Raw genomic sequence first — 14615 nt, 5'->3', positions numbered from 1 at the left:
GCAGTAGAAGGGGTCCGGATATTGTAGCCGAGGAGTGGGCTTCAGGAGTAGCCCAGGATCCCTAGACGGAAGATGGGCTTAGCATGGGCTAGCTCCAGGCTAGTTGGTGCTTACTCCGGGACGGAAACGTTAGCGAGGAGTAGTCAACCCAGGTTGCGGTTAGCTAGCTGCAATGATCCAGATGAAAAGGTTCAGAGTTTGCGGTAGGAATCTGGAGGATATGGAGAGAAAAATAGGTCCGTTATGCTCTGGTTTAAAACGTGTTGTACGAACTGGCAAGAGCTTTCCGTGTTAAAGGTTAGCTGATGACTGCTAGCGGTGGTTAGCAGACTGATAGCTGGTAGCTAGTTAGCTAGCTAGCTTCAGTTGAGGGATTCCAGTTCGGCGGTAAATAGAAATACTTTAGAAAAAAAACAGATACACACCACATTGGGTGAGGCAGGTTGCAGGAGAGTATTTTGAAGTTGAGGTTTAGGAAAAATATAAAAAAAGAATGCGAAGGAAAAATATATAAAAAGATATATACATGGGACAAGACAAAGACGTCTGACTGCTACGCCATCTTGGAACTGAGTGGATGTACATAATTTTCTCAAGGTAATTTAATAAATAATCAATTTATTTGAGATTTCTGAGTTCGTTTTACATGCTATTGGTTTTGTGTAAAATTCACGAGCTGGGAAAATGGCGGCGCCCACTCTGTCTTCGTCAAAGAGAGGCAATTTCACGGTCGCACTACTGTTTTGAAGCTGAATGTAATGATTATCAGTTTCCTACATGTGTACTAATAGTCAGACACATTCAGTTTCCATCTTTATCTATAAATGTTATTACTATGGTGTGAATGAGAAATACTATTGGTTTTTGATTGGAGTAATACAGTGAAGAAAAGGTTATTCAGGAAAATAGTACATAGTGCTGCCTAAAACATACTGCAACCTTGTACTAAATGGTTTCTGAGTCATTTATTAATAATGTAAATCCAATAAATCTACTATAGGTAAAGTTTAGTTACGTTGTGTAGCTTGTACTTTGTCTAATTTGAATGAATTCGTGTTTTGTTGTCAATGCTTACCTACCAGATCTGTTGAAATGAGATGGACAGGAGCTCACTGGAGCTGAGTACCGGCACCTAAATTTTCTACTGCTTGAGCTCATGTTCTTCTTATAGAATATTAGCTCAACAGTATTGTGGAGCTCCTGCATCTAAATATAAACAGTACCGCCCCCAAAATGAGTATCGACAACTATTTCAGTCCAAGTCAAGCACTGAATTAGATAATTGAACAAGAAAAAAATATAATATTTTTTAATAGAGAATAAAGAACGTGCCAGAACTGTCAAGACAATAACTTTTTGTCTGTTTCTCATTGTTACTACAGGACGACTAGAATTAAGTCTGAGGCCGGTAACATCAACAGTGGGGACAAACCCAGCCTGCCTCTCTCCTTCCACACTGAGTCCAAACCTACATTCACTGGGTCCTGATTGTGACAGTGGAGCCCAGTTTGCACTGCAGGATCCAGAGATGGCATCAGTGAAGCTGGAAGACTGCAGTCAAACACTGGAGCTGAATGTCAACATTAAAGATGAAGAAGAGGAGGAGAAGATTGGGAAACCTGTTTCTCATGGTAAGCACATATTCTATCTAACTAAGTGTGTTATTCGTTCCAACTTCCCACTGTGCATGAAAAGTTACTGTTTCATGATGAACTGTTTCAATGAGAAGGTAGATGTTATTTCATGCTACTGACACTTGCATGGTTTGACACCAGTATTGCCAGCATTTGTTTTATTTACTGGGCTATCTGGAGTGATCAGAGTAGACGAAAGTGGTGAAGTAGACAATCTGCCAGTGTTTTAAAGTTCTATGAAATTAGTCTTTTAAAAAACAAACATGTTTTACCTTTATTTATCTAGGCAAGTCAGTTAAGAACAAATTATTATTTACATTGATGGTCTACCCCCATCCAAACCCGGACGACGCTGGGCCAATTGTGCGCCACCCTATGGGACTCCCAATCACGGTCGGATGTGATATTAGAATAGTTTTTTATTCCCTTTTGTATTGTGCAGCCTACTGATATATATACGTATATCACCCGGTACAGCCAGAAGAGAACAAGCCATCCCTTTGGGCCTGGTTCCTCTCTACGTTTCTTCCTAGGTACCTGATTGCTAGGGAGTTTTTCGTGGCCATTTTGCTTCTACATCTGCATTGCTTGCTCTTTGGGGATTGAGGCTGGGTTACTGTAAAGCACTTTGTGACAACTTCTGATGTAATAAGGGCTACATAAAAAACATGTGATTGACATGTATATCACACAAACTGACTGGTTCTTCTGATGTTGTTCACACAGGAGACCATGTTGAGACATTCTCTACATCCAGAGAGAAACAGCAGGAACATCACAGAGCTAAGAGGTCTCACCCCTGCCCACATTGTGAGGAGATTTTCCCATTTCTATCAAAGCTAAAAGTACACCTACAAATACACAGAGGGAATCAATATTCCAATAATGACGTTGGGAAGAATTTCACAACATCCAAGACTCTGACAGTTCATCAGAGAGTGCATACAGCAGAGAAGCTGTTCTCCTGCTCTGACTGTGTAAAATGCTTCACAACATCAACTAGGCTAAAAGTTCATCAGAGAACACACACAGGAGAGAAGCCTTACATCTGCTCTGACTGTGCGGCAAGTTTCTCTCTACTGCGCAACTTAAAACGACATGAACGTATACACACAGGGGAGAAGCTTTACTCCTGCTCTGACTGTGCGGCGAGTTTCTCTCTACTGTGCAACTTAAAACGACATGAACGTATACACACAGGAGAGAAGCCTTACTCCTGCTCTGACTGTGGAAAGAGTTTCTCTCTACTGGGCCACTTAAAAAGACACCAACATATACATACGGGAGAGAAGCCTTACTCCTGCTCTGACTGTGGAAAGAGTTTCTCTCGACTGGGCCACTTAAAAACACATAAACATATACATACAGGAGAGAAGCCTTACTCCTGCTCTGACTGTGTAAAATGCTTCACAACATCAACTGAGCTAAAAGTTCATCAAAGAACACACACAGGAGAGAAGCCTTACTCCTGCTCTGATTGTGTAAAATGCTTCACAACATCAACTAGGCTAAAAGTTCATCAGAGAACACACACAGGAGAGAAGCCTTACATCTGCTCTGACTGTGCGGCGAGTTTCTCTGTACTGTGCCACTTAAAACGACATGAAAGTGTACACACAGGGGAGAAGCCTTACTCCTGCTCTGACTGTGGGGCGAGTTTCTCTCTACTGTGCAACTTAAAACGACATGAACGTATACACACAGGAAAGAAGCCTTATCACTGCACTGACTGTGAGAAGAGATTCTACAGATTGGGCCATTTAAAAAGACACCAATGTATACATAAAGGAGAGAAGTTCTCTCAGACCAGCTAAGATTAGACACTCCACTTAATTCTCATGTCATTAAACGTTGAATTGAATCAAATGAAGAAAGCGTAGAACACTCCATTGTTATCCTATTGTTTCTCACTGTGAGAGAACTGTGCAGAGGGAGTGGAGCGTTATAGAATGTTAGCCTCTTTACTGATCAGTGTACACCTTGTCAGTTTTGGTGAGTGTTGTTAGCTTCTACTGTAAAGATATTGAGATGACCTTGGATTTGCCCTTAGGGTTGAATATCCTCTGTGAGGCTTCTCACAGTGGAGTCTGATGGGTGACTGGGTGGTACTGCTTCCCTCTGCAGTTTTCTGTGGGAATGAGCTAGTAGACACAACATACACTGAGTGTACAAAACATTAAGGACACCTGCTCTTTCCATGACATAGACTGACCAGGTGAACCCAGGTGAAAGCTATGATCCTTAATGGTCTAGTTGTTGTGTATTTGTTATGGATCCCCATTTAGCTTTCAACATAAAAAAAAACTGTGGTTGCAGTTGGCTAAGGAATGAAAACACTGGACACATATTGCCTGGTCTGATTAATCCCGGGTTCCTGCTGTTTCACGCTGATGGGAGGATTAGGGTATGCAGGAAACCACGAGTACATGCATCCAGTGGTGGAAAAATTACCTGTCATACTTCAGTAAAAGTAATGATACCTTAATAGAAAATTACTCAAGTAAAAGTGAGTCACCCATTAAAATACTACTTGAGTAAAAGTATTTGGTTGTAAATATACTTAAGTATCAAAAGTAAAAGTATGAATATTTGCAAACCAGATGGCACAATTGTCTTTAAAAAATATATATAGTACGGATAGCCAGGGGCAAACTCCAACACTCAGACATCATTTACAAACGAAGCATTTGTGTATAGTGAGTCCGCCAGATCAGAAGCAGTAGGGATGACCAGGGATGTTATCTTGATAAGTCTGTGAATTGGAGCATTTCCTGTCCTGCTAATCATAAAAAATGTAACAATTACTTTTGGGTGTCAGGGAAAATGTATGGAGTAAAAAGTACATTATTTTCTTTAGGAATGTAGTGAAATAAAAGTTGTCAACAATATAAATAGTAAAGTACAGATACTACTAAAGTAGTTCTTTATATAATTTATTCTTAAGTACTTTACACCACTGTATGCATCCATGCTCTGTGTCAGCATTGCAGGCTGGTGGTGTGAAGGAGTGGGGTGTGTTTTCAGGGCACACATTGGGCCCCTTGATAAAAGTTGAACAATGTTTGAATGCCACAGTATATCTAAACATCATTGCCAATCAGGTGCATCCCTTCATGGCAGCAGTGTATCCATCTGCAAATAGATTTTTTTCAGCAGGATTATGCCACAAGGCTTGTCCAGGAATGGTTCCAAGAACATGACAGTGAATTCACCTTACTGCAGTGGCCTGCCGAGTCACCAGATCTCAATCCAATTGTGCATCTATGGGAGATGGAACAAGCTATTCGGCGTAGAGATCCACTCCCAGCCAACTTGACACAATTGGGGGAAGCATTGGAGTCAACATGGGCCAGCATCCATGTGGAACACACAACACCTTGGACAGTCTATGCACTGATGAATTGAGGCTGTTCTGAGGACAAAGGGGGGTGCAACTCAATATTAGGAAGGTGTTCCTAATGTTTTGTACACAGTGTATATCAGATAAAGATGGTGTGATGATCAGTTTTTAGCAATGGTTTGGGTGTATTATTTTATTACAAAACTTTTGTTTAATGATTAACAACATCAACTAAATTGTCTTTTAATACTTGATTCATTATTTTAGTCATTGATGATGAATGTATTTGAGTAACTGTATTGAAGTTAATTGATCTGGCAGCAGGTAGCCTAGCGGTTAAGAGTGTTGGGCCAGTAACTGAAAGGTTGCTGGTTTGAATCCCGAGCCGACGAGGTGAAAAATCTGTCATTGTGCCCTTGAGCAAGGCAATTAACCCTTATTTGTCCTGTAAGTTGCTCTGGATAAGAACATCTGCTAAATGACAAGAGTGTAATGAAAAATTATGTTTGTACATACATTTTTTTTCTCTTGTGTATAATTAAATGAAATAAACTGTTTGAAGTGAAATACTGTATATACAATACACAACATTACCACTTTGTTGACCCTGGTCAGAGGTACAGGACCATAGTAAACTAGACTATGTAGCTGCTGTTAGTAGCCTACAGTTTCCATGCAATACAACATGTCAGATCACTAATGATTAGGTGTATAGGCTGCTACATTTCTGCTTGTGTCTGTCGGCAGTGATGTGTTATCAGGCTAAATAACCACGATTATGTTGTTTTTGGTTTGCTAGTTGCACCAGTAGCATGGTATTTTCCTGCAATGGTAGTGACCAAAAAAACAATATGTTTTCCATTGTACTAGAGGCCTAGAAACATAGAAGAAACTGACAGATGTGTCATAATAGTCTGGAACTAAAGCTGCACTGGGAGACACATTTGAAATGGAATACATTGAATACATGCAGCAGGGTGGAAACAATCACAGTAAAACACGATTTAAATGTATTGTTGGAAGGGCTGTGGTCACCAATCAGACGGTATTGGGGAGCTATTTCATAGGGTTTTCACAGGTACATTATTTACCCATTTCAATCTTATACCAACCAACCCTATGCTTGGTGTGACTGTTATGGACAGAACAGACCATCTGATATGCCCTTAAATATTGTAATATGCAACCTGGAATTAAAATGTAAGAGGACCAGTGCTTCTACAGTGAAACACATCTCACATCTGTGCTGTTTGAGAGAGATGTTGTTAGACTACATTGTATCATTGTTTCCTCTTCTGAGGGCACTGGTGGGGAACAACATTTCAATTCACAGAGACAATGAGTCCTTCAAGTTTTCACTATACCTATACATGTTTGAATTATCTGTATTGTGATGATGATGTTGGGGGAAATTGAATTGACAATATACAATAGGGGTTGGTAACTAGGTTTGTTCTCCAATCAATTTGTTGCTGAGCTTGTAGCTAGTCTGCGGGCTAGAACATAATTAGCCTATTAACAAATAGCGTATAGCTGCCCAATTCATGGTCCTACACAGTGAAGCTACACATTTAACACATGTGGTTAGTGGGCTAATCAATTCAATGTCCATAACATAATGTTGATCTGATTACAGTGGTAAAATCACCAATGTCTATATTAATATTCAACCTGTTCTATTAAAATATATGGTTGATTTTGCAAATACGGTCATATTAAATGTTTTGGAAAATGAAATGTCTTGAAACTGATTTTTCTCTGAATATCTTCTTCACTCTCTGGAAACAAGATCTAATAGTGGCTGAGACCAAACTATTTAAGAATTAAAGATTTTTATCGGTTTCGTTGAATGCCTGAGGGGAAATGTCATTACCACCATGTCATAAAATTAACTATTTTATTTGAAAATGAAATTACAGAAATTGCGCCTAATGTGTTTTATATAACATTTCGCATGAATTGTATTTTTTTTGTTTTTTTAAAACTATTTGGTAGTTTTCTTAGTTATATGTATTCATCATTGTCATGTCTAAATGTCAATACATTTTCAAAAAGGCACTTGCACATCTGAGCAATCTTATTTGCAGGTGCATGGCAACAATTGAACAAGATGAAGGAAAAAGGAAACCGCACACTGCTCTTGATAGTATCACCGATGTTTCCTTTTTCCTTCATAAATGTCCATATATGCCTTGATGATACTCAGAAACATGTATTTACCACATCAAAATCTTAATATTTTACATTACTTTAGAAATTCTCTTAAGAACAAGCATATGAGGTTCACATATGGGAAAAATCACCAATATCAATTGTAATTTAATACACCTTTGCCACAGAAATATGTACCATGATGGTAATGACTTAGCGTTGTGGTAATAGATTGTGGTGGAAATTACATTTCATATAAAACAACTAATGAAAAATACCATTAAACATTTTAATGTCACAGTAGTACATGTTTAATTTGATTGAAGATATAGAACAGACCATTTGTTTCAATTCATCCCAAAGGTGTTCGATGTTAACTCACACTTGCATCATGTAATTTGGCGTTCAGCTGGGGCACTGTGAAAAGCTGGGGCAGGCCAACAGTGGGAATTTTCTCAGTATAATTGAACTGCTGTCATTTTACGACCCAGTTCTGAAAGAACTTTTAGAACGCCCCGCAGGATCCGTTAACCATCTCAGTCCTCAAATCCAAAATGAGCTGATTGATATCTGAGCCGAGCGAGTGAACTGTGACATTCAGGGAGAGATGCAGGAAGCCCCATTTTCTTCTATTATTATGGACACCACACCGGATGTATCCAAAGTAGACTAGTTAAGCCAAGTTTATCGCTATGAGATAATGATAAGGGATGCAAATAATGTCGCCACAGATCTGACCATCAGAGTTGTTTTGGGGATTTCTGGAGACTTCAACATAAAAACCTTCGGCAGCATAGAGGATAAGGGGCTGGATATTTCAACATGTCGTGGGCAGGGGTATGATGGAGCTGCTAACATGAGTGGGGTGTATTCGGGTGTGCAGGCCAGAATATCTCAAAAGGAGCCGCTTGCTGTTTATGTGCATTGCACAGAGCATAATCTTAACCTGGCTCTCAACGACTATCAAAAATGTGCCAGAGATTAAACAGTTTAAACAATATGATACTGTTGAACTGTTATACACCTTCTTCAGGTATAGCATAAAGAGATGGTCAATGTTGAGGGGTTATATTTGGTTTTGCATCAGAAAATGTAACTCTAAAACGACTGTGTCCCACCCGCTGGTCATCTAGATATGAGTCCCTTGCCGCCCTGAGATACAGATATGTGGACGTAATGAAGGCCCTCACCAACATCGTGCTTTTAAGTGACAAGAAGGACGAGATGGATGATGCAGTAGCACTTAAATGTTAGTCGTTCTGCAGACTAAGGTTTTAGAAAACGTGAACGTCGTCTCCAAAATGCTTACAGGCCAAAGACGCAGACCTGCACAGGGCAGTTAGCCTACTCAAGGACATTATAGAGGTCCTGTCCGGATTCCGACAGGATTTTGAGAAGGCCAAAGTCACTGCAAAGACCCTTGCCAACAAATGGGGAGCTCAGAACGCATTTGAAGACACTCGGAGAAGGAAGGCAAGGAAGGCGAGGCGTCATTTTGATGAGCTATGCGAGGACGAGCGACTGTCTGATGGGGTGAGTAGTTTTAGAGTCAACATCTTTAATGCAAACCTTGACATCGTTATTCACCAGCTGTCAAACCGATTTAAAAGCCTGCGGGCAACATCGAGTCTGTTTGACTCCATCCATCCCACTACCCTGGCCAACGCAGATGATGATGCGCTCTACGAGACGGCCAGCCATCTGGCTGAACATTACAGCAAAGATATATCAGCAAGCTTGGGGCGGCAGGTAGCCTAGGCCCTCATGGTTCCCCACTGTTAGATCTAAACTCAGCAGAAAAATATGTGTCCTCTCACTGTCAACTGACTTTATTTTCAGCAAACGTAACGTGTAAATATTTGTATGAACATAACAAGATTCAACAACTGAGACATAATTTTATTTTTATTTATTTAACCTTTATTTAACCAGGTAGGCAAATTGAGAACACGTTCTCATTTACAATTGCGACCTGGCCAAGATAAAGCAAAGCAGTTCGACACATACAACAACACATAGTTACACATGGAGTAAAACAAACATATAGTCAATAATACAGTGAAAAAAAAATAAGTCTATATACAATGTGAGCAAGTGAGGTGAGATAAGGGAGGTGAAGGCAAACAAATATATGTATAAATAAATAAAATAAATAAATAAAAATATAAAAGGCCATGGAGGTGAAGTGAATACAACACAGCAAGTAAAATAAAACTAAAAAAAAAACCTGGAATGGTTGGTTTGCAGCGGAAGAAAGTGCAAAGTAGAGACAGAAAATAATGGGGTGCAAAGGAGCAAAATAAATTAATAAAATAAATACAGTAGGTAAAGAGGTAGTTGTTTGGGCTAAATTGTAGATGGGTTATGTACAGGTGCAGTAATCTATGAGCTGCTCTGACAGCTGGTGCTTAAAGCTAGTGAGGGAGATAGGTGTTTCCAATTTCAGAGATTTTTGTAGTTCGTTCCAGTCATTGGCAGCAGAGAACTGGAAGGAGAGGCGTCCAAAGGAAGAATTGGTTTTGGGGGTGACTAGAGAGATATACCTGCTGGAGCGCGTGCTACAGATAGGTGCTGCTATGGTGACCAGCGAGCAGAGATAAGGGGGGACTTTACCTAGCAGGGTCTTGTAGATGACCTGGAACCAGTGGGTTTGGCGACGAGTATGAAGCGAGGGCCAGCCAACGAGAGTGTACAGGTCGCAGTGGTGGGTAGTATATGGGGCTTTGGTGACAAAACGGATGGCACTGTGATAGACTGCATCCAATTTATTGAGTAGGGTTTTGGAGGCTATTTTGTAAATGACATCACCGAAGTCGAGGATTGGTAGGATGGTCAGTTTTACAAGGGTATGTTTGGCAGCATGAGTAAAGGATGCTTTGTTGCGGAATAGGAAGCCAATTCTAGATTTGACTTTGGATTGGAGATGTTTGATGTGAGTCTGGAAGGAGAGTTTACAGTCTAACCAGACACCTAGGTATTTGTAGTTGTCCACATATTCTAAGTCAGAACCGTCCAAAGTAGTGATGTTGGACAGGCGGGCAGGGGCAGGCAGCGATCGGTTGAAGAGCATGCATTTGGTTTTACTTGTATTTAAGAGCAGTTGGAGGCCACGGAAGGAGAGTTGTATGGCATTGAAGCTCGCCTGGAGAGTTGTTAACACAGTGTCAAAAGAAGGGCCAGAAGTATACAGAATAGTGTCGTCTGCGTAGAGGTGGATCAGAGAATCACCAGCAGCAAGAGCGACATCATTGATGTATACAGAGAAGAGAGTCGGTCCAAGAATTGAACCCTGTGGCACCCCCATAGAGACTGCCAGAGGCCCGGACAACAGACCCTCCGATTTGACACACTGAACTCGATCAGAGAAGTAGTTGGTGAACCAGGCGAGGCAATCATTAGAGAAACCAAGGCTGTCGAGTCTGCCAATGAGGATGTGGTGATTGACAGAGTCAAAAGCCTTGGCCAGGTCAATGAATACGGCTGCACAGTATTGTTTCCTATCGATGGCGGTTACGATGTCGTTTATGACCTTGAGCGTGGCTGAGGTGCACCCATGACCAGCTCTGAAACCAGATTGCATAGCGGAGAAGGTGTGGTGGGATTCGAAATGGTCGGTAATCTGTTTGTTGACTTGGCTTTCGAAGACCTTAGAAAGGCAGGGTAGGATAGATATAGGTCTGTAGCAGTTAGGGTCAAGGGTGTCCCCCCCTTTGAAGAGGGGGATAACCGCAGCTGCTTTCCAATCTTTGGGGATCTCGGACGACACGAAAGAGAGGTTGAAGAGGCTAGTAATAGGGGTGGCAACAATTTCAGCAGATAGTTTTAGAAAGAAAGGGTCCAGATTATCTAGCCCGGCTGATTTGTAAGGGTCCAGATTTTGCAGCTCATTTAGGACATCAGCTGACTGTATTTGGGAGAAAGAGAAATGGGGGAAGCTTGGGCGAGTAGCAGAGGGGAGGGCAGTGCTGTTGTCCGGGGTAGGGGCAGCCAGATGGAAAGCATGGCCAGCCGTGGAAAAATGCTTATTGAAATTCTCAATTATAGTGGATTTGTCGGTGGTGACAGTGTTTCCTATCTTCAGAGCGGTTGGAAGCTGGGAGGAGGTGTTCTTATTCTCCATGGACTTTACGGTGTCCCAGAACTTTTTTGAATTTGTGTTGCAGGAAGCAAATTTCTGCTTGAAAAAGCTAGCCTTGGCTGTTCTAACTGCCTGTGTATATTGGTTTCTGGCTTCCCTGAAAAGTTGCATATCACGGGGGCTGTTCGATGCTAATGCAGAACGCCATAGGATGTTTTTCTGTTGGTTAAGGGCAGTCAGGTCAGGAGAGAACCAAGGGCTATATCTGTTCCTGGTTCTAAATTTCTTGAATGGGGCATGCTTATTCAAGATGGTGAGGAAGGCATTTTTAAAAAATGACCAGGCATCCTCTACTGACGGGATGAGATCGATATCCTTCCAGGATACCCCGGCCAGGTCGATTAGAAAGGCCTGCTCGCTGAAGTGTTTCAGGGAGCGTTTGACAGTGATGAGTGGAGGTCGTTTGACCGCTGACCCATTACGGATACAGGCAATGAGGCAGTGATCGCTGAGATCTTGGTTGAAAACAGCAGAGGTGTATTTGGAGGGCAAGTTTGTTAGGATGATATCTATGAGGGTACCCGAGTTTACGGAATTGGGGTGGTACCTGGTAGGTTCATTGATAATTTGTGTGAGATTGAGGGCATCAAGCTTAGATTGTAGGGTGGCTGGGGTTTTGAGCATGTTCAAATTTAGGTCGCCTAGCAGCACGAACTCTGAAGATAGATGGGGGGCAATCAGTTCACATATAGTGTCCAGAGCACAGCTGGGGGCAGAGGGTGGTCTATAGCAGGCGGCAACGGTGAGAGACTTGTTTTTAGAGAGGTGGATTTTTAAAAGTAGAAGTTCAAATTGTTTGGGAACAGACCTGGATAGTAAGACAGAACTCTGCAGGCAGTCTTTGCAGTAGATTGCAACACCGCCCCCTTTGGCCGTTCTATCTTGTCTGAAAATCTTGTAATTGGGGATGAAAATATCTGAGTTTTTGGTGGTCTTTCTAAGCCAGGATTCAGACACGGCTAAAACATCCGGGTTGGCAGAGTGTGCTAAAGCAGTGAACAAAACAAACTTAGGGAGGAGGCTTCTAATGTTAACATGCATGAAGCCAAGGCTATTACGGTTACAGAAGTCATCAAAAGAGAGCGCCTGGGGAATAGGAGTGGAGCCAGGTACTGCAGGGCCTGGATTCACCTCTACATCACCAGAGGAACAGAGGAGGAGTAGGATAAGGGTACGGCTAAAAGCTATGAGAATTGGTCGCCTAGAGCTACTGGAGCAGAGAGTAAGAGGAGGTTTCTGGGGGCGATAAAATAGTTTAAAGGAATAATGTACAGACAAAGGTATGGTAGGATGTGAATACAGTGGAGGTAGACCTAGGTATTGAGTGATGATGAGAGAGATATTGTCTCTAGAAACATCATTGAAACCAGGTGATGTCATCGCATATGTGGGTGGTGGAACTGAGAGGTTGGATATGGTATAGTGAACAGGGCTAGAATCTCTACAGTGAAATAAGCCAATAAACATTAACCAGAACAGCAATGGACAAGGCATATTTACATTAAGGAGAGGCATGCTTAATCGGGTGATCAATAAGGGTCCAGTGAGTAGAGGTTGGTTGGGGTCGTGGCGATCCAGACAGCTGGCCGGGTATGTGGCTCTCGGTAGCAGCATGGGATGGAGGTCTGTTTGTAGATACCTCGTGCGTTTCCGTCGGTAAGTTAGTGGGGTTCCGTGTAGTGGGGTTCCGTGTGGAAGAGGGGATCAATCCAAATTGGCAGAATAGATATAGTGACCCAAGGAGAAAAAAAATAAATAAAAAATAAAAATAAAAATAAATAATAGTTGTCCGGTATGCTTATTCAGGTAGCAGCCGATAAGACAGCTAACGATTAGCGGGCCTCAGGTGAGCGTTCAGGTAACGTCGGGACGGAGGTGCCAGTTGGATAAATCCCTCGGGCAGATAACGTCGGCAGTCAGACGTGAAGGCCCGGTGGGGTTCCGTATCTGCAGCAGCAACAAAAGAAACGTGTCCGGATGGTGATGGAACTCCTCAGCTGGCTAGCTCCAGGATGATTTGAGTATGCTCCGGGGTCGACGTAAGCCAATCGTCACACGGTTTGCAGCTAGCTAGCTGCGAAGTCAAGGTGCAAGTGACCAGAGCCTGCGGCTGGAATCCGGGGAAACTGAGAGAGAAGAAAAGTCCCGGAATGCTCCGGTCCGAGTCGCGTTGCACAAAAGTGCCGGTAGATTATCGAGCTAGAGGAATAGCTGATGACCACAACACGAGGGCAGCTGAAAACCAACGCTAGCCAGCAAACCGGCTAATTTCGGGGCAGCTACAGATTAGCTTCTGGCTAGCTATCGGAGTAGCTACTGGTTAGCTTTCAGGCTAGCTTCTGAACTAGTTCCACAGACATGTGACTAACAGAAATTGAATAATGTAACAGTCAGTCAAAAGTAATAGTCAGTATCTGGTGTGGCCACCAGCTGCATTAAGTACTACAGTGCATCTCCTCCTCATGGACTGCACCAGATTTGCCAGTTCTTGCTGTGAGATGTTACCCCACTCTTCCACCAAGGCACCTGCAAGTTCCCGGACATTTATGGGGGGAATGGCCCTAGTCCTCACCGTCTGATCCAACAGGTCACAGATGTGCTCAATGGGATTGAGATACGGGCCCTTCGCTGGCCATGGCAGAACACTGACATTCCCGTCTTGCAGGAAATCATGCACAGAACGAGCAGTATGGCTGGTAGCATTGTCATGCTGGAGGGTCATGTCAGGATGAGCCTGCAGGAAGGGTACCACATGAGGGAGGAGGATATCTTTCCTGTAACACACAGCATTGAGATTGCCTGCAATGACAACAAGCTCAGTCCGATGATGCTGTAACACACCGCCCCAGACCATGACGGACCCTCCACCTCCAAATCGATCCCGCTCCAGAGTATGTGTAACGCTCATTGCCTCGGTGTAACGCTCATTCCTTCGACGATAAAAGCGAATCCGACCATCACCACAAAACCGCGACTCATCAGTGAAGAGCACTTTTTGCCAGTCCTGTCTGGTCCAGCGATGGTGGGTTTGTGCCCATAGGCGACTTAGCTGCCGGTGATGTCTGGTGAGGACCTGCCTTACAACAGGCCTACAATCCCTCAGTCCAGCCTCTCTCAGACTATTGCGGACAGTCTGAGCACTGATGGAGGGATTGTGTGTTCCTGGTGTAACTCGGGCAGTTGTTGTTGCCATCCTGTACCTGTCCTGCAGGTGTGATGTTCGGATGGACCGATCCTGTGCAGGTATTGTTACACGTGGTCTGCCACTGCGAGGACGATCAGCTATCCTCTCGCTGTTTTAGGCGTCTCACAGTTCGGACATTGCAATCTATTGCCCTGGCCACATCTGCAG

At 42.8% G+C, this 14615-nt stretch overlaps 1 protein-coding gene across 1 annotated transcript in view; it reads left to right on the top strand.

The window, feature by feature from the left end:
* Nucleotides 1-14615, top strand: part of LOC129860120 (zinc finger protein 91-like) — a 398291-nt gene that overhangs the window by 130630 nt on the left and 253046 nt on the right. The window contains exons 4-6 of the mRNA XM_055930439.1: nt 2361-3429; nt 8259-8361; nt 8437-8874. Of these exons, the coding sequence (XP_055786414.1) occupies nt 2361-3429; nt 8259-8361; nt 8437-8874 (1610 nt within the window). The remainder of the gene's footprint in view (nt 1-2360; nt 3430-8258; nt 8362-8436; nt 8875-14615) is intronic.

Source organism: Salvelinus fontinalis, chromosome 7 (assembly GCF_029448725.1).
Source record: "Salvelinus fontinalis isolate EN_2023a chromosome 7, ASM2944872v1, whole genome shotgun sequence".
Lineage (NCBI taxonomy): Eukaryota > Metazoa > Chordata > Actinopteri > Salmoniformes > Salmonidae > Salvelinus > Salvelinus fontinalis.
Note: the sequence above shows the minus strand (reverse complement) of the source record. Positions and strands in the feature narration are given on the sequence as shown.